The 27,948-nt window shown below is 38.8% G+C and overlaps 1 protein-coding gene across 5 annotated transcripts in view; it reads left to right on the top strand.

Moving 5' to 3' along the window:
• The window catches only part of ZDHHC2 (zDHHC palmitoyltransferase 2), a 31,540-nt gene extending 9,353 nt beyond the window's left edge, over positions 1-22,187 (top strand). For 2 of the 5 annotated variants that reach the window (XM_015862345.3, XM_015862342.3), the window contains exons 2-13: positions 1,905-1,931; positions 4,967-5,061; positions 8,132-8,252; positions 9,153-9,222; positions 10,645-10,677; positions 13,217-13,337; positions 13,636-13,768; positions 14,991-15,117; positions 15,789-15,881; positions 16,637-16,746; positions 17,107-17,184; positions 18,768-22,187. In XM_015862345.3, the coding sequence (XP_015717831.2) occupies positions 1,905-1,931; positions 4,967-5,061; positions 8,132-8,252; positions 9,153-9,222; positions 10,645-10,677; positions 13,217-13,337; positions 13,636-13,768; positions 14,991-15,117; positions 15,789-15,881; positions 16,637-16,746; positions 17,107-17,147 (971 nt within the window). In that variant the 3' untranslated portion in view covers positions 17,148-17,184; positions 18,768-22,187. The remainder of the gene's footprint in view (positions 1-1,904; positions 1,932-4,966; positions 5,062-8,131; positions 8,253-9,152; positions 9,223-10,644; positions 10,678-13,216; positions 13,338-13,635; positions 13,769-14,990; positions 15,118-15,788; positions 15,882-16,636; positions 16,747-17,106; positions 17,185-18,767) is intronic. The other 3 variants (XM_085545356.1, XM_015862344.3, XM_015862343.3) reach the window with 2 other exon arrangements.
• The last annotated feature ends 5,761 nt before the right edge of the window (positions 22,188-27,948 follow it).

The raw sequence follows: 27,948 nt of genomic DNA, 5'->3' as shown, positions 1-27,948 counted from the left end.
ATACCGCAGAAGCTGAAAAGATGTTCCACTGAGCAGATGCAGACTCTGAAGAGTGTATTTAATCTGGGAAGTGTACAGAAATTTTGAAAAGCTGTAGGTTTGCAGTGAGAAAGAAATTACTAAATTTGAATTTGTCAGATGAGATGGTCCCTTACTTGCATACATGCAGAGAGCTTTTATTGACGGCGGATGGACCATCAGCATTCAAAGTCTGTCCTTAATCAATAATTGTAATTGGTCACCATCAGCTGTGCTACTTTAAGGATGAGGATGTGCTGATGAAAAGAATGTGCTTGTCTGATGTTAATTCAGTGTTCAGAAAATAAGTCTCAAACAACTTAACTTTGGATAAAATGTATTGCCTTATGGGGGAAAGGGTGGTGACAAGCACTCTCAACAGTGCTCTAAGCCATTCCCTTGTTAGGAGGAAAAATAATACAGAGGTTGGTTGAATTAACTTTAGTTTGAAATTATAGCTTCTGCACTGCATGCCTGGCTAAGGCTTTTGTTGCTGGCAAAGAGTAGTTATTCTGAGAAGACTAGCAAAATTTCCATTACAGACTGTGATGGTCTGGTGGTGAAGGTGTTCAGAATCCTCACCAAGTAGAGGAAGAAAATCCACATTTGTGAACTGGCTTTCTGCCCTAATTTGAGAGCTCCAGTGCTCTTTAATTAATGTATTAGCTCTAAAGACACCTTTCAGTTACTTCTTGTGGACAATTATTAATTTAAAGTTTTAGTAGTTTTTGTACATCCATATCCTGCATCATTTCTGCTTCTTAGAGTTGTGTGTGTAGGTTCCCTCAGCTTCTTTCTAGCAGTTATCTGGATTGATATCTAGTTTATCAATCTGTGCTATCAATTAGCAAAGTCAGAAGATTGTGGAAAAACTAGAGTTTTCTTTATAATTCACAACTTCTGTGGTGTCTTCCTGACTTCTGAAGGAACTCTATAAACATGGTTATTTACTGTTTTCACTCAGGTTAGGTAGGTGCTTGTTTTAGTTGATTTATAGTCAAATATCCATTTTAATAGACCTGGAATAATTTAGCCCATCTAGTCCAAACCCCTTGTCAAAGCAGGGTTAAATGTGAGATCAAGCTAGGGTTGTTTAAGTTTGTATCCAGTCTCCAAATTTGGAGATTGCACTGCATCCCTGGCCAGCTTGCTTTACCAGTTAACTGTTCTCGTGATGGGGAAGCTTTTCCTTGCATCAAGTCTGATCCTCTCATTTTAATATATGGCCAGTATTTCTTGTCCTTAACCAAACACTATTACATTAGCCCAGCTCCATCTCCTTGATGCCTCCCTAAAGGGAGGGCTGGGTCCTCCCAGAGCCATACTTTCCCAGTGCTGAAGTGCCAAGTGCCAATCATGCAACCTCTGCTCAGAGGAAAAGAGATCCAGTCCTACCAGCCAGGAGGCTCTTCCCTGGTCTTGCAGCTTGTTTGTTTTGGTGGGCTTAAAGCTGAGGGCAACATTCTGATTGTGGTCCATTTTGATTTTTCTGCCTTGGAGATCTGAGGTATCACTGACAAAACCAGTTCTGGAGTCTGAAACCTCATCCTCAAAAACAGAACTTATGTAAGTAATGAACATTAAAAAGACCGTAATACTTAACTTGACGAACATCAGCTAAGGAAATAACTGCTCTTCAGAGATGGCTTCTCTTGGGCTAAACTTAGGCAGCTTTGGATAAAAGGAGGTGCTATGGAACTAATTAAATTTGGTATTAGCTATTTACCCATATTTTTGATAAATGTATACAGCTGCCCTGTAAAAGTGTGATAGTATGTGGTCTTAAGCTGTATCATTTGATGATGATTCTTTCCTTTTCAGCTGAAAAACAAGTTATGTTATTTGCTATTTAAACATAATTTCTACTCTTTCTTTCTCATTTTCAGTAACAATGACAAACATTGGAGAAAAAGGTAAGATTTTTGTTAGCTGTTTATAAGTGGAATTCATATATCAGGGAAATATAATAGTTTTCCAATAAATTGAGATGCACATCTAGTCAGCTTTAAATGAGTTTTTCTGTTTATTTTTTTTAATGTTCCTCAGGTCCCTTTGCTATTCTGCTACTGCTTTTGCCATTCAAAATAGAGATGAGTAAAAGAACTTCTTACTCTTCTTACTGTCTTTTTGAGGAAGCTACTAAAATAATTGTCATATTCTGTTTTGAACAACTTTTTATTTTAAATTCACAGCGGGGAAAGCACATGTAAAATGAAGGCTCCTGAAAACGAGCAGTGTTTGTGCAGGGTACAACATAATGTAAATTAGAGGTGATTTTTATTTTTTTTCCTTTAGCTTCATTTTAGCCAGTATCTTTGAATGAACAGAACCCTTAAGATATGTAGCCCTTCTAGAAATTAATAAAACTGCCAGCTATCACTGGAGCTCCTACCCACAGTCATAGAGACTGTTTTTTGAGGTGCTATTTTAAAGCTATATTGCAACTTGGAACTGCAAAGTGTGGGGCCATAGAGCTTGTAGAGGAGGAGAATAGAGGCTATGAGGTACATGGTGTGCTGCTTATCCTTGTGTAGCTCCAGCAGGCTAAGTCATTTGACTCCCTCACTTAGTACAGGCTTTTGCTAATAAAGAAGTATTTGCTTGAAACACTCTTTTTTTTTTTCCCTGTTCAGTGATCTTCATGTGTGGTTTTACAAGCACGTACCCACAAACTTCAGCACCTGCAGACTTTGAGAAAGCTCCACCTTCTTGCTGCTCCTTACCATAAAAACCAAAGGCCCGTGTGTTGTTAGGTCTTGCTTGTGAAGCAAGTTAGAATTGTCAGAAAAAGACATTGGAAAACATTAAATTTAATTTTAATTAAAATTTAAATTAAGCAAATACTTTTAGCTGCTCAAAACCTGGGGAATAATTTCACCTGGTCTGTAGAGTTTTCTGAAGTGAGAGCTGGGTAGGTGTGGATTGCTCTATTATAGTGTTGTAACCTTCCAGGCAACATGAGCTATTTTTAAGTGGGCTAAAAAATCATGTGAGGGGTACAATGTTCCCCTTTTTTATTTGTTTGTTTTATCATTTTGTTGTAGCTGTTGTTGTTTGTTTGTTCTAAAGGAAGAGTGTAAAATGGAAGTATTTCTGCCTGAGTGCTGTAGTAGCAGTGGGTTAGACTAGGCTCCATTGCAGCGTGGGGAATAGGGTGCTGAGTGAACTGGGAAAAGTGATGGATCAGGATCTAAGCTGTGTTGGAGAACTGAGGTGCTTGGGTCTTGCGCAGACATTAAAGGGAATAATGTCTTTAGGCTATTTTTATTTCATATGTTTGAAAAAGATACTAATTGCTGTTATCATTCTTGCAACAATGAAGTACAGACAAAGATTAGTAAATGCACAGTGTACCAGATTGATGGAATGCCCTGCATTGCTCTCATTTTATACCATGAATATACTGTTTTAAATGATACTGATTTCAATTGAGAGAAATGGGGGTTTTTAGAATTGATTTTTAAAGTTCTGCTAAAAATATGGCCTGTTTCTGACAGATGCTTGTACAGTAGTGAAATAATTATTTAGTGTAATCTAGGATGTTGTGGTTGTTGTGGGTTCCAGATTTATTCTTTACTTATGCTGATGAGATTTTTTTCTTTTTATAAGTAGGACATATGGCACTGTGCAGTGTTGCTCTTCAGATTTTGTTGGCTTTTGTTTCTTATTTTTGTAACTGTCTAGTGAATGAGAGTAAATATTTACCATGTTGCCACTTCTTTTGAATTATAAAACATTGGTACCAGAAATATATTCAAGAGTATTCTGGAGGCAAACTACTACTAGAGCATTCAGTGCTGCTTTTCCTTCAGTTATATACAGCATCACATATACATTATGGAAAATTCTCTAATGCTGAATAGCCGTACATATGTAGGCTACAAATCTGGGGACCATATTTCAGATTGTAGTAAAAGTGCACAGGTTTCCCTTTGTGGTGTCTTTTGAGGACCTTAGGAGTTTACAGCAGCTGCATAAATAATGTGACAGCTGTAGAATCCATGTAACCCAATGTTCTGTATAATCTGAATTCATTTGTACAATGGGGAAGTATATTGCACTGCTGTGGTCCTGTCTGGCCTTTAATTGCAAGTGATTTACCCAAGGAAGAAGAACTGAAGAAAATGTTCTTTGTTGTATACTAGAGCAAGTACATCAGAGAACACGTTTTGGATTTAGCATTCATTGTAGTGAATTGATGGCATTGCTGGTGACTTCCTGTAGTAATGTGCAGAATGATTGGTAGATAATGCCTTTTGAACAGTGAGAGCTTTTGAGCAGTGAACGTTACATTCTCTGTTCTTATAAAACAGACCAGCATTGTAAATGTTGCCTGGCTTCTGTGGGGTTTTTTTTGGTTTGGGGTTTTTTTTTTGTTTTTGCTTTAAGTAAATCCCTGAATACATCACTTGCTGAGAAGAATATAAAGTAGTGAGCACTTTAAATTAAAGAACCTGGAGGGGCAGCATGGCTGTTTGTAAAAGACTGAATCTAAAAAATATCTAGCAAAACATGTTGACCAGTTTTGGTTAATATTCAGGTATCACATGCACACTAAGTCTCCTCTCACTCCAGCTGTTTAGATGTTATAACACCTTCTTGTTTAGGTATCTATAATTACCACATAGTTTATGAAACAGAGTGTGGACCTGAGTCAATTAAGTGGGATTTAACCAATGTGTAAAGAGAGAGTGCTTGCTTGGTACTAGGCTGTTAACAGCTCCCATCAAACTTTTGAAATACGTGTAGCCTGCATAATGCCTTTCCCCATGCAGTCTGTATTCGTCTCACATAAAGTTGCAGTGCAGTATATCTGTTGCAGAGCTTTTGCAGAGCCTCTGTATTTACATCCGTTAAAGCAAATACCTGTGGTATGTATTGTATCTGTCTGCAAATACTAAAATATCACTGGTCTGTTGGTATTAATTCTGTTCCTTTTTGATTTTAGTTGTGTGCCTGGTCGCTTACCACATATTTTTCATGCTGTTCGTCTGGTCATATTGGAAAACAATCTTTACTCTACCAATGAATCCTTCAAAAGAAGTAAGATAAACTTAACTTTCATTTCTGAAATAGCTTAGTTGAGTGACTGATTTTGTAGCATTTGAATAACTTAATCTCTGATCTCATGTGGTTTTTCATGACAGTAATTACAGCTTCTTATCAGGAATAAGTCAGATTGCAAAGAGCATCATAACAAATAAAAATAAAAATACACCTCTAAATGTTAAAGATATTTGAATTGATTTTTAAAATGAGATAGTATTTATTATATTAAGAAGAAAAATTCCTTCAGTTAAAAAAATAAAAGAATAAAAAAGTGTTATTTGAACTAGCAGTTTAAATCTCTACAGGGCCCTGTATCATTCCTGTGTGCTTAAGACGCATTTTGAGTTGCCTGTCAGTTGTCCCTTAAATGCAAACTACTACCATATCTGCTTGGAAATGAAGGAATTTGATTGTGGCACGAGCACCCAGTCTGGTAAGCTGATGGTGGGAAGCCAGGGCTGATGAAGCAAGAAGTATAGAAAGGTCTGCATAGAAGAAAGGTCTAAGGTTGATATCCCCAAATCAAAGTCCAGTTGCTATAGATGTGTTTGATGAGAAAGATCTAATTGTCTTGAAGAACGTTAAGGCACCAATTATGTTCAAAGTCATATATCCTCAAGGCAGTTTCTTTTAGCTCTGTGTAGTTGATTTTACCTAAATAATAATAATAAAATCTTGATAGTCTTAATGAAGTTATTCCCCATGCAGCTTGGTACAACCAAAACAAGCATTTGACATCCTCCATCCTGCCTCAATGCAGCCACCTCACTTTCCTCAGGATGTGCCACAGAACCTCTTGGCCAAGAGGAAGCATCTTATGGTTGTTTGGAGTTTGAAATGCCCACAAAGCCAATACTTCTCTTGGGATGGACTCATAGCTTTATCTTCTACAGCTATCGTGCCAATGTGATATAAGCAGCTTGTGATTTCTGTGGTTCTTTTTGCAGAAGTTACTATCTGAATAATTTTCATTCACTAAAAACAGACCTAGTTGTGAAGACAGGTAGATGATTCAAAGAAACTGATGTCTTGAATTTCACACTGCAGTCTTTACTATACCTTGGATCAGAGAGCAGGGAAATAACTTAAACTTTAATTTCATTTAGTAATTATGTCACAAAATATGTGCATGGTGACTGTGGTGGTAAATCAGAATGCTTTTCAAGTCGCTGATCTGATGTCACATAAAGATTTCCAGAACATCATAACAAATCCTCAGTAATGATGCTGATATTTGAAAGCCAACACAAAATGCTACTCAAGCACTTCAAATAGCATGTTAAAAGCAGTGAAGCCAGGTAATGGAAAGCAATGTGTGATGTTTTTGTGTTCTTTCAATTTACACGGTGTTGCTGACAAAGTGACATCTCGTGTTGTTCCATGTCGTTTTGCTAATCCACTGGGCAATATTTAAAAAATTAATTAGCATGTTTTGTGATGTTAAGTTACTGTTTGGCTTTCGGTTTATGGGATAAAGTCTGTACATGCAAGTGGGTACACATCCATCTTATCTGTCAGCTAAAGCAAGTACTCATTTGAGGACTAAAATGAGAGCAAGGCTTTTGAGTTTTGTTCTCATGAATACAGCAGCTGTTGTAAGCCACACAGCCTGCATGCTGCTTTTTAAGTTTATTTCAAATGTTACAGATACAAAAAAGGTGTTAAAGTATCAGCGCTGTGGCTTGTAATTGAAAATATTGTTAACCTGACACTTCTGAAGTTCAGTGTGTTATCCTTATCCCTCCCGTATTAGAGATAGTTGCCCAGAGTAACACTTCAAACACACACAGTACTGTGCTACCTTAAGTGCTTCAGGTCAGACCATGCCATTCCTTGTCTGCATGCACCAGCTGTATGCAGGTATTGTGTGGCAGTGGGAAAGAAGATGGCTTCCAGGCAGGTTTTGCAGACTACTCTGAGAAATAGTACAAAATTATGGAGCTTTATGTTCTTCAAAACAGAAGCCATAAAAACAAAGGTCTAATGAAGTGAGTTTCTGTAGTGAGAAATCTTTTGTCACCCAATTAAAATCAATTTAGATGCTAGCAACAGGAGTACATTCTTGCTACTTAAAAATGAAAGGTGATGTGAGAAGCTCAGGCTAAAATATGAGCCACTAGCTTCTACTGGAAGACCATGATATCATCAGGAAGGTAGAGTGATACCTCCTCTATGGGAGTGAAAATGGGTTTCTACCTCTATTTTTTTTCTGCTCCCTTGGCTTTACATGCACTACTTTCATTTTAGGGGGAAAAAAAATTGTGTTACTATAGTGACTAACTCTTAAGCCTTTCTGTAGACATAAATGCTAGTGATACCAAGGACTTCTGGATCTGCCCATTTCAAGAATGTGTATGATGTGTTGCAGAGGACCTAGAAGTACAGCAAATTTGGGCTACACTATGCATCTCTTTCAGTATTTGTACCCTCTCAGCAGAGATATGTTTGTCCTTGCTGTTTCCAGCAGTGACGGTTTCATGCAGAAGGTGTTGAGATTGAGATTCTGCCATGCAGGATACCCAGCTCTTCCCTGTTCCCAGCTAGGCTGAGGTAAAACCACATCCTAACACATCCATTAAGAGAATAGCCACTCTCCAGTGACAGAGTGAAAAAGGGAAAATGACAGAAACCTGGGAAGAAATTCAGCTTTCTTTTCTGGTATTGCTAGCAGCATATTTTCTTTCAGTTAAAGTCATCCCTAGCTTATATTCATTATCTAATGTTTGGTATAATGGAAGTAGGTTAACTACTTTTCAAAGGACTGGTAATTAAATTTATTTTGCTAGCTCTTGATCCTGCCCTTGATGAGTGTCTCTTAATACTTCTGGAAGCATTCAGCATTACATCTATACCAGATCTGAAATAATTTTAATTTTGTCTTGCTTCAGTGATTAGTCAGAAAATGCTATCAACTCAATTAATGCTCCTAGGAACAATGAGTTATTTGCTGTAGTACCTTGTACATGCTGTTAATCTATCTTTATTTTAATGAATGTTTCTTTTGCATCTCTATGGGTACTTGAAGTCTCCTAATTTTTGTCTTTGGTTTTAAAAATTATTTCAGTTTCACCTGTCATACTCAGACAAAGAATCCCTAGAAAGGGAGCCAAGAGGTGAATCCCAGCAAGAAGTATTGCGACGAGCAGCCAAGGATCTTCCCATCTACACACGGACAATGTCTGGAGGTAAATAGGTGTTGAGGAGACCATGAAAGGCAGGTGTCATCATGTGCTTGGCTGCCTGAATTAATTTAAAGGGATTTGGATGGTATAGAAGAAGTTCTTTTCATAGCTCATAAACAATATGACCTAACAATGTAAATGTCATTCTATGCAGTTTTATTCATTCAGTGAAAAGTGTTGGAAAGCAAACCGCTGTTTCTCATTTAATGGGGGACTGACAGTGCCTTGCTGAATGTTTGCAAACTGGAATTAGCCAATAGCTTGTAATACTAACAAACTACAGGTGGAGCTGTTTGAACTGCATTGATTTAATTTCTTTGTTCATAAGTTAGAAAATAATAATAGTAACAAATTAATCATTAACTGGTGCAGGTATGTAATTAGTTCACAGAAAGAAACAGTTTCTGTTTCTGATGGCTGTTCACTGCAAGAACAAATGATACTGTAAATTTGTTAATGTTTGAGCCTAAAGATACTGTAAGCTTGTGAATGTTTATTAGCTGAGCAATTACAGAAGATAATCTCATAGAATAAATTAAAGCTGTTAGAATAGCTTAAAATGGCTTTGTTTGTTGGACAGTCTGGAATTGTGTTATGGTGTGGTTGTAGAAAGTATTTTATGGGTTTGAATGGTTGGTTGGCTTGTACCACTTAGGTGAGGTTTTTTTGAAAACCAACAGCAACAACAAAAACCCTGTCAGGCATAGTTAAGAGACTGCAAAAAAGGCGTTTTGGCTTTGCTCTGCTAGATTCAGCATTGCAGAACCTAAAGGATGCTTTGAGGTTTGCAAGTTCTTCTGATCTCACTGCAGCACTTTCCTGAGACCACAGCTCAGCAGAGCTCTCAGGAAACAAACTGTGCATCTGTAGATTAAGATCTAATCTTGCAACTTCTTTCTTCAGCAATCAGATACTGTGACAGATGCCACCTCGTAAAGCCAGACCGTTGCCATCACTGTTCTGTCTGTGACAAGTAAGAAAACACTTTAAATGTGTAGCTTTCCTGAGTAATGGCTTTTTATTTTGATGCAGAATTTTACATGCGGAAGCTTGTGTTTTTTATTCTTAGATTTTACAGGTTTAATGATTCATCAGTGAAGATTTGATTTTTGTTTTTCAGGTTTATTTTTTAAGTTATTACTGAGGAAGCCCGTAGTAAAGTCTGATTCATTTGATGACTTCTTGATGCCAAATTGGATTATGTGATCTTACACACCATGTAATTAATGGATGACAATCATAAACAAGGAGCTCTCCTTAAGAATGCAACCAAAAGTAGCTGATTAAAATTAGTATTTTGTTTTGTTAGAATCTGAATAAAAACTAATACTCGTCTCAGTCTAATCATGGTGTCATTTACATCTTACCAGAGATAACCAAACAGCCCCCATTTCTAACTGAAGCAGCAGTAAAAAGTTTTTGTTTATACAGTGTGGAAGGAAGCTCACCTCCATATTGCCCCCAAAGTCTAATTACTTTCTGTCAGCTTTCATCCCTCTGACTTTTCTCCTGTTAGCTTCAATGTCTGTGGGCTTCTCCACTCTTGTGGCTAATTATCTGAATATCTAAATGGAGGAAAAGGGGCTTCTTCAAAGGCTGATTATTGTTGCCCTAGGGCTATTCCAAATACACTTCAGCTGATTATGTATCAGACTTTGGAACACTGCCTTGAGGAAGAGCAGACTGAGAGTCAGTGACTGAAGGCAGAAAGAGGGTCTTGGTTGTGCAGTGTGTAGTGGTGATTACAGTGTAAGAAAAGAACAGCCCCCATCTAAGCAGAAGAAAGTGTTTTCCCGTGAAATGCCATTAGTTAATACATTTTGCAGAATAACTTGATCTCGCCCTTTAAATTTCAATTGCTTCCGTCTGATTTTCTTATATACGTTTTATTAATAGAGAGTGATTAAGTGCAAAAATTTTGGATTTTTCATATGTGATAAGTTCTGAGAATGCAGAACGTGCATATGTTTATATAAATACTTGGAAATATCCTTAGTTGCATCATTAAATATGTAACCATTGAATTAGTCTAATTCCCAAGTCTTTGTCAGAGAATAAACAATATTTGAAAACTTATTCAGACAGGGGACCAAATCTTAATGCTGTTGTAGACAACATGTTCTGGCACCACTAAGCTCTTGAAAAAAAACAACACTGTTTTGAGTACTTGCAAGTAAGCTGTATTATGTGAAATGTTTCAAATCCTCATTCCTTAACAGAGTAGGCAACTAATAATATGCATAGGTAATGCTGATATTTACTTAAATAGTTGAATTCTGACACATAACTGTGTTTCTGATTTTTTTTTTCTTTTTTCTTTTTTTATATGCTTTGAAATCTATTGTTTTGGTGGTGGATTTCTTTTTTTCTTTTTTTGTTTAATTTTCTTTTTAAGATGCATTCTGAAAATGGACCATCATTGTCCTTGGTGAGTGTACTATGTGCTTTTGCTTTGCATTTTTTGATTTGGTAAAACAAACCATTTGGGGATCATAGGTGGTGTTTCACCATTCCTAGAGTTGGATGCTAACATGAAATTACCACTCTTGCAGGGCAGTTGGAATTGTTTATTTTATATCCCCTTTGCCTGCTTGTGAAATGTGAAAAGAAGTTTAGATACCATTTCTGTGTGCAAGTCTATTTCTGTAGTTAGGGTAAGGAAGAATTCTGGTAAGAAAGAAAAATTCCTTTAAGAATTCCACTTTTTTCTTTCCATGACCTTTAAGTATTGCTGAGGACTTCATTTCATTAAATGATGAAATATTACCCTGCGTTGAAAACCAAGGGGAAGTGCTGTGCCCTGTCCCCCTTACCAATGTGACATTTGCCCTGCAAAGTAGAGCTCCTACTACAGTTTGCATGGGCTTCCTGGAAACATCTTGTTAGCTCTTCGGTTTTAAGGGTTCTGTTTTCTTGCTTTCTTTTCCCTTCTCTTTCCCTTCTACTCTTCCCCCTTTTGCAGAATATTGGCCTATACAATGTTTTTGTTTTCCTTCCCTTTCTCAGAAGCTCTTGGAACCAGTGAGTGGGGATATGGAATTAATTTCTTTCACTTTGGCAGCCATCTCACAGAAATTACTAAAGACAAATGTTAGAAAGGTCCAAATTGCGAAGACTTTTATTTAAAAAAAACCATTTTCAAGAGTTCTTTGACTTCAATGACCAATAAAAGTAAGGGTTCAGATCAGTATAGTAGATAGGTAAGCTTTTTATTTTTTATTTATTTATTTAGTTTTGTGTGTGAGGAAAAGTGGGAATGGGAAAGAATCCATGTGATGCTTAGGGGGAGCAGGGAAACAGTAATGGGAATTAGCATTTGAATATTCTGCTAGGAGTAGGATTTCTGGAGAGGACAGGTTAATAATATATAACAGGTTAATAATAACCTTGGGAAAGTAAGGGAAAGCATTTGGAAGGAGAGGTAGTGAGATGGCAGAGATGGCAGTCATGTTCTTGCCTCAGATCAGCCATTTCTTGATTTCTAGGAGGCTTTACTTTTTCATATGCTCCTGTACTAAAGGAAATGTAATAAATGAAAACATGTAATGCTAATTTGCCTTCTAGCGACTGTATACGGTTTAGCAGATGCAAAAATAAAATCCTTAATGATTTCTGAGTGCTCTTGCTACCAATGTGTTATAGATGGAGCTGTAGACAGAAATGTGATGGTTTAAGGCATCATCAGAAGATATAATTTGATATATAACAACTCTAACGCTAACCAGATGCATTATGAACAACTTGGAAATTATGAGAAACATATATCCTCTGTCCTTGGAGTTATCTGAGAAGAATTTACTACTCAATTTCATGATTCTTTTTATTAACTGACTTGTCTTGTAACTTACCTTTTTTTTTACCTGGCATTTCTAGTAAACTAACTCTTGAGTTAGAAAGGATCTGTTTTTTACTTTACTTCAATAGGAAGCATTTTCAATTTTATCTATAATCCAAATTGAATCTAGAATGTTCTTTTAAATGAATATTTAACTGCAATAGAACACCAGCCTGTGTGCTAATAGTTTTACCCATCCTCATAATGTTAGGCTTTGTATTTAACTACTGTTCTTGGTTTCTATGGTTTGATACTGCATGTGCAAATAGAACAGTTACAAAACCTTGATCTTTACTTCCTCATTCATCTTTTAATGAAATATTCTTTTCTAGTAATAACTCCTCACTCTGGGGCTTTGTCACTTAGAGAAGCAGGATGATTTATGAAAGTTTATTTTAATGTGCAAAAGAATGATGAGATAAATCTTTGATTCAAGATGCATTATTTTTGCTGAACAACATTTTGCATGACAGTTCTTTTCTCATGCTAAAAAGTGCTGTAAATACTGCCATTAAAAATGCTGCAAGAGTAAACAGGGTTATCATAGAAACCTTGAATCTGAATAGCTTGCAGTTTATCATGGAGTCTCTAACTTTGACATATATAATGAAAGAAACACTTCACTGGGGAGAATTCTACATTTATTTTCCAGTAAGAATCAAGATGAGCTTAGAAACATGCCTTTGTAGTTATTTTTAATTAGGACCATCTCTTGCAAGTCCTATTTAATTGTCACTGATACAGATGTTTAGCTATTGTTTTCTGTTTAAACGGTGATACTAAGCTTAATGTTTACCCAAGATGGCATGTCTTGTTAAAACAAATGAAACAAATAAAATCCCACCTCCCACCCTCCATAAGCATTATAACATGGATACCTGAATCTGTACTGTACTGTGGAGAACCTCATTAGGTTAATTTTTTGTTTGGTTTTGCTAGAAATACTACACTAATCTGGAAGTTAAAGCTAAAACACATTTCAGTAGCTTGAGGCACCACAGCTAGGAAGCAAATCTGAGTCTAGATTCTGATATTACTTTCTATGAGGTAAATAAGTTTAATCTTAAATTGGAGGAATGCAAAGTGAATAAATACCTTTACATTGTTTTCATTTTAACTTTTTTGTTATCAGGGTGAACAACTGTGTCGGATTCTCCAATTACAAGTTTTTTCTTCTCTTCTTGGCTTATTCTCTACTATATTGCCTTTTCATTGCTGCAACAGATTTACAGTATTTTATCAAGTTTTGGACAGTAAGTAATAAATTTAGTTTTCCTTAAAATACACTTGGAAGTCCAGATCCAAATGTCAGAATCTTCTTGTCGGTGTTTATACAAGCTCAAGAAAGGACCAGTTTCCATAACCTACGTGCTGTCAAAAACCAAATTGCGTGGCTGTCTGTGCGTAAAAGGTGCATCACTTATTTACTCAGGCTCTTGTTGCATGGTGTGTTTCTGTCTGCATTGAATTGGATTTGGGTGAATAGATTATTAATAATCAAGTTAAATAGCTATTTCCTCATTTCTAAAAGCATTGTTTTCTTATTTTTAGAATGGTCTTCCTGATACTCAAGCCAAGTTCCACATCATGTTTTTATTCTTTGCTGCTGCTATGTTTTCTGTGAGTCTGTCTTCTCTCTTTGGATATCACTGTTGGCTTGTCAGCAAAAATAAGTCGACTTTAGGTAAGCTTAATGCTTCTATGTTTGGCAGCAAAAAATAGTGAACAGATGGCTATTATATCAAAATGGGTTTTAAGGCAGTGCTTCCACATTTAGTTGTAAACTCAAATATGTGAATGACAGTTGAAAAGTTACATGTTCTGTCCATCACATAGTTATAGGTGCACGGGAATGACTCTGCATTATGGGTTAATTTTAAAAGCCTCAGAGATGATGGCCTGTGACTCTGCTATGGGAGTATTTACAACTGACAGACATCATCATTAAACCAATATCTCACACCAACCTGATGTGTGGTTGTCAAGTCACACCTGTCCTTTTACTGTGTTGTGGACTGCAAAAAATAATGAGCTCACTGAAGTTTCTAGATCTCTAAATGTTTTCCTGTTTTCTTTTTCTGGTTTTCTTGAGATTTACAAATTAGAAGATGAGAGGGAAATTCTGAAGATATGTTATTTGGAGGAAAGCTTATTTACTTGAAGACTTGTGTAGGGTTTGTGGGTTTCCTCTGCACTCTGGATGACTTAAAGCCTCTTACCCTCAGATAGGGAAGCACTGTGGGAGCACAATTCACCCCATGGATCGAGAGCAGTCTGTGTGAACTGTGCTGTCAGCACCTCAGGACATGCTTTATGTAGCCTGCTATATATACAGCCAATTAGAGGAATTAAATGGCTATCAGTCAACATGTGGAAGGTGAAGGAATTTTCTGCCTCAGGCACTCTGCAACACTTGAAGCTATATTTAGCTCTCTTCCCCTGAAATTTAGAGTAGACATGCACAGGGAGTGATCTGGGCCTACAAGTAAAATGCTTTCTTTATGTAGCTGTAAAAACATACAAAATTTTTGTACCCAAGAGTGTAGAGAACTACTAACATAAGGTAAACTTTGTTTCTTCTCCATTGCTATTACTGTAGTAAACACTTAGTTCAGCCTAGTTCTTTTCCCTAAAATCTGTCATGTATCCACATGTTAAATCCTTCATGTAATACGTCACGCCATAAGGAGCACACTTTCTCACCTTGGCCAGGGTGGCAGGACACTTCCACCCATCCCTACATACACAGTATGTAGCAGTGACCGTGGAATTCCATGTGGCAACTGGGTCTCTTGAGCAGCTCAGCCATTCCTCTTGGATGCAGATGTAATTGCATGAATATAGGTGTGAAACTTGAATGTGCTATCTTGTGAAGAAATCTAACGAATTTTTGCTTTACCTTTAAGAGGTATTCAGGGCACCCATATTTCATCACAGAACAGACAAGAACGGTTTCAGCTTGGGCTTCAGCAAAAACCTAAGGCAGGTGTTTGGTGATGAGAAGAAGTACTGGCTGGTGCCTATATTTTCAAGGTACGTTCATTTGTTGAAAGCTTTCAATGGTCAGGACCCACAGGGTGTGTGCCTTGGTTTTTGTTCATTTAATTTTCTGAAATTAGACACAGTAATATTTGTTTTTTGGGGGGGTGTCACGGGTTACTTAGATTTACCTATGCCCGTGACAGGGGAAGCCACCCCGTGGGCCCCCCTCCCGGGGCCCGGAAAGGAGGGGGAAAAAGGGAGTGGGATAAAACAGCGACAATCTAAGGAGGAAAAACTTATTTTACTAAATATGATACCGAAATACAAGGTAACACAATATAATATAATTGAGGCTAACAAATTGAACGAAACAGAGAGAGAGAGTCCCCGAAAACCGAGAGGCCTACTGTGAACTCTAGGCGACACGGCTGGAACGCTTCCCACTCTCCGAGAAGTTCGAGAGAAGAAGGAGGGCACTCCAGCCTGGGAACGAGATTATACAGCGTCCTGGTCCCGTGACTTATCATTAACCCTGTTGTTCTCTGGGATATGTAGTCTTCTTCTGTGGACTGCACATTCAATAGAAGTATCCATACTTTACATGATGTTATGATGTGGAATACTGATACTGATAGCAAAATTACAAAACCATGACAGGGGGCAATAAAAATGTTCTTCAATGTACTTTTTGTAAGCACTAGACTAATTTGATTTTTTTTCAGCCTAGGGGATGGTTGCTCCTTCCCAACTTGCCTTGTTAATCAAGATCCCGAGCAAGCCTCCACACCTGGTGGTCTTACTTCAACATGCAAAAAGTAAGCTGCTTTTTGTTATTGGGTTCGAGTACTTGGTATTCTGTTTTGTGCCAGTGCATGTATGAATTGAACCATGTTTTATGTGTAGATTTTCCTATTAAGAAATACAAGTCAAATTTAACACAGGTAAGTTGTAATTGAGCTAAGCCTGAGACTTGTATTTAAATGTATAGAAATAAGAGGATTTTTTCCTCCGCATACATCCTGTAATTCAGTCTCAGTTCAGTGACGTCCCACAACCTGTGAGTTTTCCATGACCGCCTCATTAGTGTTAGTATGTTCTGTTCTGCTTGTGGGCAGTTAGTTGTTCTGCCTGATGGTGCTGCTGTGCAAGCAATGACATCCAGCTGGAGAATATTTTAAATCTTGCCCTAGTGACCAAGTCAGGGAAAAGGGAACCACAGCCTAAATATGGAGAGAGATTCTGGAGATGTTCTCTCTGCTGTTATGGTGGCAGGTTTGCTGTGGTGGGAGAGAATATGGATAGAGCGTACTTGGAAATAACGCATGTAAATATTGATTATCTGTCAAAGAATTATAAAGTTTCCCTGTTCTGCTTTAGAGAGTTGCTTTTGAGATTACACTTGTACCTTTGGCAACTACACTGCAATATATGTAGTGATAGAAGTTCAGTGATTCATCAGAAAACAAGCAAGGTAAGGGAAGTAAAATACCACGTATGACAGACTGTATGGAATGTGTGGTAAAGAAATGGAGATTTTCAGCAGTGCTGTTTTTTTTTAATGACATTACAGTGAGAACCACCTGTTCCCTGCAAAGCCACTTCGTGACTCCCAGAGCCACCTCCTTACTGATACACATTCCTGGTCAGACACCGGTGCAAAGGCCGAAAAGGGCAAAGTTGGTAAGGAACTGATGTATGCTGAAATGATTCTCTCCATAATAAACTACTTTTGGCAGATACAGTGTAAAAATGACTGTGGACACTCTGTTTGTTTTCATGTTTCTTGCAGCTGTGCTGTGCCATTAAGCTTATTTTATGCGTGTTTATAGAAGGCTGGGCATTTCAAGCTGCCTTGCCCTTCCACATTAAACCTGACAGAGAGGTACTGAGAGCATCAGCACTAGTGGGTACCAGTTAACATTTACCGTCAGGCTGGGGATTCTTCTGGGGACAAACTTCTTATATGAGAATATGATGTTGCCTTGTTGCAAAAGCCATGTAAAGAAAAGAAAACTGTTTTTCCTTTTTTTTTCATTAAAGGTATGAGCAATCCTGCATTAACCATGGAGAATGAAACCTAGCTTCCCTAAAAAGAAACATCTGAATAATTTAGGAACGGTATGTAGATATCCTGTCTGTTTAATTTTCTGCTCCGTTATTCCCTACCACTTGGAGAATGCACAGAAGTTCCCAAAATAATTCCTGTCTGTTTACTTCTCCTCTCAATTTGTTTTACTTTGAGTTAAGAGCACATGAATTCATGGTTTTAAACTAAACATCTGATGGGTCATGCTTGCAAAATATTGTTTCACTTCTGTGGGCATTGCTTGTAGGTAGTATTTCTGCTGTCAGGCTGCTTTGTGACTTCTGCAGAAAGCATAAGGAATGAAAACTACTGGGGAAGTGCAACTATTGCAACTAGACCAGCCAGACATGGTATGACACTGTCAAGACAGATGATAAAAATGGGAGGTGTACAGATGCAAACAGATGGCCTCTAGCTTGTAGTAAAAAGTCCCAGAAGTTCAGTAGTTAAATCATCAGAGAAATTGGCTTTACCAGGGACAAGTCATACCTGACAAACTTGGTGGCCTTTTGTGATAATTACAGTGCAAATGGATAAAGGAAGAGCAGCTAATGTCATCTACCGGGACTTTGCAAAGTATTTGGCACTGTCCTGCATGATATCCTGGTTGCCAAATGGGAGAAAAATGGATTTGATGAATTGGACCGCTCACTGGATATGGAATTGGCTGGATGGTTGCACTCAGAGTTACAGTGAACAGCTCAGCATCCAAATGGAGACTGGAGATGACTGGCATTCCTCAGGGATCAGTGCTGGGACTGGTGCTATTTAACATCTTTGTAGACAAGATGGACAGAGGGATTGAGTGCACATTCAGCAAGTTTGCAGATGACACCAAGCTGAGTGGTGCAGCTGACACACTAGAGGGAAGGGATGCCATCCAGAGGGACCTGGACAGGCTTGAGAGCTGGGATTGTGCCAACCTCATGAAGTTCAACTAGTCCAAGTGCAAGGTCCTGCACTTGGATCAGGGCAGTCCCAAGCACAAATACAGCCTGGGCAGAGAACGGCTTGAGAGCAGCCCTGAGGAGAAGGACTTGGGAGTGTGGGTTGATGAAAGACTCACCAAGAGCTGGCAATGCGCACTTGCAGCCAAGAGTGCCAACTGTATCCTGGGTCACATTGAATGTGAATTGAATCCTGAGGGTACCTTATAGTGGCCTTCCAGTACTTGAAGGGGGCCTATAGGAAAGCTGGAAAGGAGCTTTTTATAAGGGAATGTAGTGACAGGACAAGGGGAAATAGTTTTAAACTGGAAGAGTGTAGATTTAGACTAGATGTTGGGAAGAAATTCTTGACTGTGAATTAAGTGAGACACTGGAACAGGTTGCCCAGTGGGGGTGTGAATGCCCCCTCCCTGGAAGCATTCAAGGCCAGGCTGGATGGGGCTCTGAGCAACCTGGTCTAGATGGAGGCGTCCCTGCCTATAGCAGGGGATTGAAACTAGGTGATATTAAAAGTCCTTCCAACTCAAATCATTCAATAATTCTATGATTCTTCCACTTGCTCAGAGATGCTATCCCAAATAAACTAGCAAGACTTCTTGCAATAGTTTATTTTTAAAAAGCTTTCTTCAATTCTAATGATGTATTTTGTGTTTTATGTTCTATTCCAGTTCAAGAAAAAGCTGTTGGTGGAAGGAAGATGGGTTCTTCCAAAATCAGCCCTATTGGCCAGCTGCTCCTGTCTGCTCCTACGTGGAAAACAAACTGACAGATGATTAGCTGCCTCCATGTCATTGCTTGAAACATGAAACAAAACATGCTATTTTGAATCACGTAAAGAACGTTTCAACTTAAAATTACTATTTTTGAATGGCAAAAGGTGGTTCTGAGTACTGTGGGGAGGGGTGGGGGGAAGAGTCTGAGTTTACTATTGTAAAAATTCTGTGGCTGGTTTTACTTCAATATTCAACACAAGAAAACAAAACCCTCCTTACATAACAGCCCAGGTTCTTGGCCTGACTTTGAAAGTTCAGCTGTTAATTCAAATCATATAAGTATCTGACTTCAATCAAATGTTTGCACTGCTGGCTTGATCCTGATAAAGTGGGCGAATAATCAGTGTTGATTATGGACAATTTAATTGCTTGGTGGACTGCTGCTTCTTTTGAGCGCTGATGCAGTTTTCTGAAGATAAAGCAACCCAAGTGAAGTGTCAGACTGTTCCTGATATTGTTTTGGAAAACATTACAGCAAAGGCTCCCTTTTAAATAACTTGGAAAGTTGTGGAGGGGGGGAAATCTCCTTTGATAAGTGAACGCTTGTTGGTCTCTGGTGAGTGAGTGATTAAATAGCCCACATTCAGAAGGATAATATAGAAGTGAAGCTGGTACACTGGGGATTTTTATGGAAGCTGCACAGGACAATCCTATGAAATGGGGATTTTATTCTCCCATTTAGAGCCTTCATCCCTTTTAAGAAAAGGAAGGCTGGCACCTCACTCAAACCAAAAGGCATTTAGTTCTGTTATTAATGCCAGTTTTGTGCATGTGTTTTATTTGTTGTTTTTTTAAACAAGTCTGTGTTCTTGGTGGCCATTGTCTTTCAGAATCTAACTTCTGCTTAATTGACAGTTGGCTTGGATATTTTTTTACTTGTTCTTTTAAGACACTGCATTTCTGAATGCATAAATTAATATCATCTACAATCAAGGAGACATTTGGTAACTTATGATATTTGCAGTTATGGGATAATGAATACTCGACTGTAATACCAAAAGGCCAGATTGCTGCACATAGGAAGCCCCCTCTAATAGGCAGCAGCTTTCTTAACATCTCAGTTAACCAGTCGGATAATGAAAGATGTGTTCCTGCAACACAGATCTAATTGTCTTGTGCCTTTTGTATACACCACATCTTTGGTATCAGTGTTTACATTTAAATGCTAAGTATTTGTTCTTCTGAAGATAACAAGAAGGAACTTAGTTATGCTTTTCAGGTAGAATCACAGTGTAGAGATTCCAGTTAGTTGAAGAAGAGCAAGCCAGAATACTGGTAGGAGTACTAAGTGGTGGATCCCTGAAAGGAAAAATCATTAACTCTTCTACAGGCAGGTAACTTTCTTTTGTTTCTCGTGGGATTACAGCTTAAGTGATAAGTGTTGGAGCACAAATGTGGCTTTTTTTTTTCTTGTGAGGAAAAAGTACTGCACTGGGTTTGTTTAGTTTTTATTACTCTCAAAATATTAGCAGCCTGAAACCATCTGATTCTTGCCAGAAGTGCCAGAGTCTGGATCCATTGCTGTAGAACAATTCTTAGAAACTAGCATGAAGGTAGCACATGGTTTACATGATGCCCGCAGACATCCTTGTAACCAAAAAGTTTTCCACAGCTATTTATTCAGTGTTGTCTTATCAGCTTAGTTTGTATTAGTGTTTGTTTAGGGTGTCAAAGGGTAAAGGGGAGAGGGAAAAATAATATCTATTTTTGACACTTCAAGTTCTCTGGCTGTATAGTCTTGTTTCTTATGCAGTCAGGGTGATTTGTTGTGGAGCATGCATTTGAAAAGAGTAAGTAAGAAGTTGAAATTCAGCTTTAATGTAACTTGCTCCATGTTTTTACATAAAGATAAATACAGCTTTCTTCCCAGCAAAATTCATAATGGGAATTGCTATAGTGCAGGTGGCAGACCTGCCCTTTGGCAGGACAGCAGTCACCCTCCCTGGCTGTGTTCAGGTGGGGTAAGTAAGGCTAGAAACTGATGTAGAGATACGACAGGGATAAGGAAATGCCCAAGTGTCTCAGCAGTCACAGTTAGAAAGCACAATAGCCCTCAGTAATCTTCAGTTTTGATGTAGCCTTTGGCTGTCCCTCTAGGAGAAAAGTGAGGGAGAGGATAAGGCCAGGGAACAAACTGATGAAAGGAGGGGACAGGAAGATGAGATACAAGGGTCATTCAGTCGTGATCAGCAGATCCGAATCAGAGGGCCATGGCTATACCTGATCACAGGCTGGTATGAGTTGCGCTCATAACAACCAAGAACCAAGAACACTGATGGTGGCTAAGGTGAGAGCAAGCTCATCATGCTCCAAAGTGTAGTTTCTGAATCAACTCTATTTTTGGCTTTAAACAACCCAACAACCTATATAGTATATAGAGAAGTGAAAACGGCCATCCTGACATATTGTTGTTGAGCACTGATGCTATTCCCATGCATGTGGGAGAATCTGTGAACAGGTAACAGGAGCAAGAACACAATGCTGTTTGCCCACTTACTCGGATTCTCCTGTCCTTTACACTGTTATTGCTAGGCACTTTACTATAGTCTTCTAAGTGATTTCTGTATTTTTTTTAAAGACTGCTTTATACCTACTGTACAGTTAATCAACTTTTTTGCTAAAAGAAATAAAAAGCCCTGATATTTGTCTAGAAATAACAACCCTACATTTCAGGCTGCTTTGGAAGTTAGATGAGTTTGTTGGACTCATCCAATGAGCCTGAGTCCTTTGAGACAGGAGAGTTTATTTTGTATACACATAAGCAGTCATATGAATCACTAGCCACCCCCACATGCTTAACAAGCTTCCTTAATTTCTATGTTAGAACAAACCCACTACATCTCTACACCAGAAGTGGCCCACAAATATTATTTATCAGGTATGTACAGGTGATGTGATGCTCAAAGTCTTCCCAGAGAACTATTTTTACTAAGACTGAGCATATAGATGTTGGCTGGTTCCTTCAATTGAGCAATCAGACACACACAGCTGCTGCTGTGCACTAAAATGCAGCCTGAAAGGTCAGCAGTTTGAACTAATGAAGCCCTGGTAATTATTTCCAACTATGTGCACTTAAAATCATGGTCGTTAAGCAAGGCTTTAGCATGGGTGGAAGAAACAAGATTCTTTTAGTGCATGGTATGCTACGGCTGTTGTTTGTCTCACAGCTGGACTAAACTTTTTTTTTCACCTTGATTCACTTGACTGGTGTGTTGGATGTAGGGGGAAATAAATTTCCACATATCGTTAGTGTAGAACTTTGCCACTTGTTAATGTATTGCTCATATAAATAAATGCTTCACATTCTGCAAATCACATATGTAGTGGTCATTCATACCCTACTTCCAGTTTCCCCAGTTATCATCAGTACTACACCTTCATTAATGTAGTTATTGTAACTGCCCTCTTCACCAAGGCTCTTCACTCCACAGGAACTGCTGCTTAGCCATGGCCTGCATCACGCACCCAAAGCTTTTCCCCTCTTTCTACAGCCTCTGTGGGTTTTTGGCTGAAATCTTTGTACATGAATACTAAACCCTGTACAAAACTTCTCATGCAAAACAAGATTAAAGAACATACTGTAATGCTGTCTGGGTGATGGGGTGTCACTGTTTGCAGCTATCGCTTTTTCAGTAATCACATGGTAAGAGGACAGGAAAAGCAGCAGCCTTCTGGGGTGAAATTTAGAGCAAATAGTGTATGACTTAACGCAAGGAAAGACTTGCTTGTTTGTTCTTTGCTCTTTAATTTTCCCCTTTGCTGGTCATTCATTCTAGGTAATCCTTCAGTTTCTCCAAGTTTTCCTAATGGCAGCTATTCCTGGTGTAGCTCAGGAACTCAGCCATCCTGCCCCTGTAGTATCTGGGGCAGTGAATACAGGCTCTTGCCTAGATCCTCATGCTGAAATCTTCTCAAGCAGATGGGCCCAACACTTTGCAGCAGTAATTCAGTGAGTACACAGGGTAAGCCACAACCCCCTTCCCACCCTCCTCCATCTTCACAGCCGTAACTGATTGGCGTATCTGGAACAGACCCAACACCTCCTGACAGTCACTATTTTTAGAAGCCCTTTTTCCCTTCTCAATCCATTTAAGAAGTTCCAGTTATAAACACAAAATACATTAATTATACAGGCTGTGTTACAGCTGTTATTTTCCCCATAGTAATAGATGTTAAACTGGTCACTAGTTAAAGCTGGCAAGCACAAAACAAGGCCAGAAGCTCAGTGATGGTACAGACACATTAACAAACAACCTCTGGGTAAAACACTACCACAGATACTACTGTGCTGCAGAGCATGAAGAGACAGCCGTGAAAGAAAAGGAGCTTGCAAAGTTCATCTATTATATAACAAAAAGTAAACAAAAGACACTGATACCAATGTAATGTCTTTAAAAAAATAAATCAGCAAACTGTTCCAGATGGTGAGGTGATGATAAATGTAACCACAGCTCAAAACTACTACCCTAAAAAAGATAGGACATGCTCTATGTAATTTCACTTGACCCTCACAGTTCAGCTGTTCCTGATTTCCAGTTCCCACAGAAGGGAAAGGCCTTCTTCCTCTCCCCTCCATCTACTTCCCTTGCATTATCATCAGTTAGCTGAGGCGCCTCACCAGAGCAGGAGAAAGCTCACTCAGGCAAAAGAATTCTCCCACTTGAGTAGAGGCAAAGAAAATCTCATCTGTGCTGGCAGGAAAAGGACAAGAGAAGCCTCTGCCAAAATCAGATTTTGACATTTGCCATCAGAAAGCAAATTACATTCCCCAACCTGAGACGTGGAACAAGGGGGAGAATCCTCCTCAGTTCTCTACTGCACCTACTCAGGCAAGAGGGAAGAAAACACCTAAACAAGCTCCTGTAAACCAGCCAAGGTACATTCAGTGTTGAGAAATACCATTAAAACAACTTTGTGCTATGACTGGGGAAGGAGCCTAAGACAATCTACGTTTCATTCTGCACCAAAAAAAAAAAAAAAAAAAAAAAAGTTGCATTATTTGTGAGATTTTGTTCTGATTCTACAAATGATATAATATCCCACAAACTTCATTGGATGCTTTTGGCTCCCTTTGCAGCACTGACTTATTGCAGTTATATAAAAAGCTCAGGAAGCTCTATTTCATTTATCCATGAGTAAAATAATAACAATTCCTTAAACTGCACTGAACTCACAATTACCATCACAGGAATGTCAAACAGCTGGCATCCATTGAGAGGTTCTAAAAATGTTTGACCATGGAATGATTTTCTTCCTTTCAATGTGTTTAACTGGCTCAGACAAGTTAAGAAACCAGGCTGAAGTTCAAAACCAGAAGATCTGGAGATGCACTTTTCTCAAGTAAAAATGACACTGGGCAAAATGGAAAAATAACAGCTAAAAAGCACACTGGCAAAACAAGAAGTGATGTACCTTTGGGAGCATAATGCAGGCCCTCACGTTTGTTGCCTTCCTTCTTCCCTCTCCCTTTGAATAGCACATTAGTTTGTATGCAGCATTCTGCAAATAAAGCCACCAATATCAAGCCTTTTAAAGCTACACTTTCATTCTGTCAATGCACTCAGTCCAACACAAAGGAGAAAAAAGAAAAATAACCAACCTCAACATGCCCCTTCAGAGGGGTAAGCCATTGGAAACCAGTACTGAGAAAGAGATTCAACTGTGTTTTACAACTGCTACGCTGTGGCTCTGTTGTGATTTCAGTATATTGCTTCATCACTTTTCTAAATACAAAAAGGCCCAGACAATATCAGACACCTTCAAATAAGCTTAGTATTGAAACAATACGTTCCAGTGTGGAATCCCTAAAAGAACCCTGTCAAACAATGCTGGGCTCCAACATACTCATTTTGCAAGCTGACTGAATCAGCCTTTCATCATTTTTTTTTTTTTTTAACTGGCCACAAAAAAAAAGGCTGAAGCAAAAGAATTTTATACAGCTGAACAGCAGCTGCCACTCAAAAAACATTCAGCCAACACGATTAAAAGCAAGATTTCTTAAGCACCAATGCTTACAACCTAGGAAACTACTTAGCCCTATGAAGTGAAAACATAAAATCTCACCTATCTCTCAAAAGACAGATGGGTTTGATTCTGTAACTTGCATTCTGAAGTACAGTGTTACTTAAGTCAGTGTTTAAGGTGACTCCCCTAGCATGAAAATCAATACTATTGGTGCCGTGTTATTAATGGAAACACAACCTGTAACACTGCAGAAGCATCTTAACTGTGTTTATGTAGAGCTATACATTACACATACTCGTTAGCAACCAACTTATCCCAGTGTGTCTGTACCCCTTCTCAACATCTTGCTCAGATCCACTCTGCTCTCTGCAACTGTTCAGGCTCCCCCCATTTAAAGCAGTACTAGAATTATCTCTCATATAGCAGTTTGAAGTTAAATAAAACCAGATGAACAATCGACTCCAAGGTACGCTGCACCTTAAGCTCCCAGAGTTCATGATTCCCCATTGTCACACGTGGAACCATTCTTCTCTTTATTTCAGCCAAACACAACACTGCAAGAGCACACAAAGAGGAAAAGCACAGACCTTACACAAAACTGTCTGTTTTGTGGCCAGTTATGTATTCCAGTCCATAAACTAAACCATGAAGTAACCATTCCATCTTCACTGCATGGCACGTCCCCTGAGTGAGCAACAAGCAGCATGTTTACCTCGTGGTTGTAGGAGTCTCCTACTCATGCCTCATCTACTAATTCAGGATCCAGTTCGTTCTAGTTCAGTGTACTCTAATACCACCAGATCTCATCTAAGTTAGCACTGAGAGACCTGTGACAATCCTGTCTATACATACCTGCTCACAGCTCAGTCGGAAGCTATCTCACCTTCATAAATCCAGGCTTCTACTTGCCTTCTTATCATCCATGTTTGGAAATGGATTCTAGGATTAGCTGCTCCATCACCTTCACAGGGACTGAGGTGACACCAAGTGGTCTGCAGTACCCATGGGTCCTCTTTTGAAGGCAGGGCTGAGATCCATTCTCCTCTTCAGGAAACTACCCCTACCACTACAATGACAACATTCAGGCTTGTTTGTTGCTTTTCAAATCCCCTTATCAGATTAAATTCCAGATAGACTTTGTCTTTCTTAGCCCAACCATTGCACAGTCAGTGTCTGCATCAATCCTGAGTGATTACTCAAAAATCCATTTCAGACCTGTTTTCTCCCATCTCAAAGATTCTTCTTGCCTAGTTTCAATGAGGAAAGGGATTAAATGCTTTAAAAAAAATAAAAAAGAAGTGACAGAACATAATGTTCCTGGAACATCTGACTCCGAGAGCCAAAAATACAAGTGAGAAAAATAAAGTCAAATCAGACAACAGCTTTCGATACTGCATTTCTTCTGACAAACCTCCAACAATAGATTTCAAATGGATTGGGAAGAGGAGAAGCCTGCAAAGAGAATTCCTGTCTCTGAACAAAAATGTGCATGTCTAGACAGCTGGAACTCTGCCTTTACATTTATTTTCACAAAAGCAATTTAATCTGTCCGCTTTGGAAACAGATTGATATTTCAGACTCCGCAGTTTACAAGTACCAGTCCTATACATAAAAGGAGATGACCTTTTTTTTTTTCATAATCTTGACAACTCCCCATGCAAGTCACTCCTTAATGGAAACTAAATCTAATTATGGCACAGCAGTGCTGCAAAGATGCCTCCCAGCTGTAACCAACTCTCATCACGCGGGATTGCATTTGATCAGACTGAGAGTTCTCACACAGAATAAAGCATAATCTTAGTTTAACGTTGATCAATGGCTTTTAAGGACTTTTGTTGCTTTTCTTTTTTTTTCCCACCCCAGGAAAAAAAACCAACTAAATATAATTGCTTAAGGTCAAACGTACCATGAGAATTTTAGGCTTGGCTTATAAAAATTCAGCCTGATCCTGCAGGCTTATGGTCCTCTGCACCCGGGACACCCAATACACACCTGCTGCTTATCCTTGGGTTTAGGTTCTTCCAGCAAAGGGAGGCCCAGCTCTGATATACCCATGACTGGAAGCAAAGCAAGGCACAGAGTAGCATGCAGGATGCACAACAGTCAATTGAAAAGCACATCCCACTCTGATCTAAAGCTCTTATCATACACACACTTTCACAAGCCCCTAAAAACATCCCATCACCCATACCTAGAAAGTTACTTCAAAACAAAACCCCAAAGTTCTTAGAAAAGTCATTCCCCCCAAAAGTTAATTATCATAGAATCACAGAATTACCCAGGTTGGAAAAGACCTTCAAGATCATCAAGTCCAACCACAGCCTAACCATAGTACCCTAACTCTAACAACCCTCTGCTAAATCATATCCCTGAGCACCACATCCAAACGGCTCTTAAACACATCCAGGGATGGCGATTCAACCACCTCCCTGGGGAGCCTATTCCAGTACCTAACTACCCTTTCTGTAAAGAAGTTCTTCCTAATATCCAACCTAAACTTGCTCTGGCGCAACTTGAGGCCATTTCCCCTCATCCTGTCACTTGTCACCAGTGAGAAGAGACCTGCCCCACTCTCACTCTAAGAACCTTTCAGGATATTTCATTATATTTGCCTCTATCAGCTATTAAAGCTGAAAACAAATGTATTGATTTCAAGGGTTCTTCATTCTGCGCTTATACATAATTTTTAGTCAAACCTAAATACTAAAAGGCAGAATTTGATACCACTGTAAGAATGCATTGTGTCCTTCTGTCAGACAGCGCCCATCTTCTTGTTAAAGCCAAAGACAAACAAAGTTAAAAATAAGATAACACTTCCTTACCTAATGCATAATGATACCAACAGAAATCACCAGTGGAGTTTGGTTGCTTCAGAACTAAGCTGTAGTTACCACTCTAGCAATGCAGGTCAGTGGGAGTCAGTGCAAACACAAGTCAGCTCTGGATGAGGCATCAATCAGCAAGCAGCAAACTGCATCACTTCCCAAACAGAGGAAGAGAATCATCATGTCCAAACAAAAGAGCAGTACAGTATTACTGTCTGTATCACACACTGTCTGTAACACATACATTCCAGGAGGAAAAATACAACTTCAACAAAACCACCAGTCTC

This window comes from Coturnix japonica, chromosome 4 (assembly GCF_054131305.1).
Source record: "Coturnix japonica strain WE chromosome 4, WE-NBRP24, whole genome shotgun sequence".
NCBI lineage: Eukaryota > Metazoa > Chordata > Aves > Galliformes > Phasianidae > Coturnix > Coturnix japonica.
The sequence above is the reverse complement of the archived record's forward strand: the minus strand, read 5'-3'. Positions and strand labels throughout refer to the sequence as shown.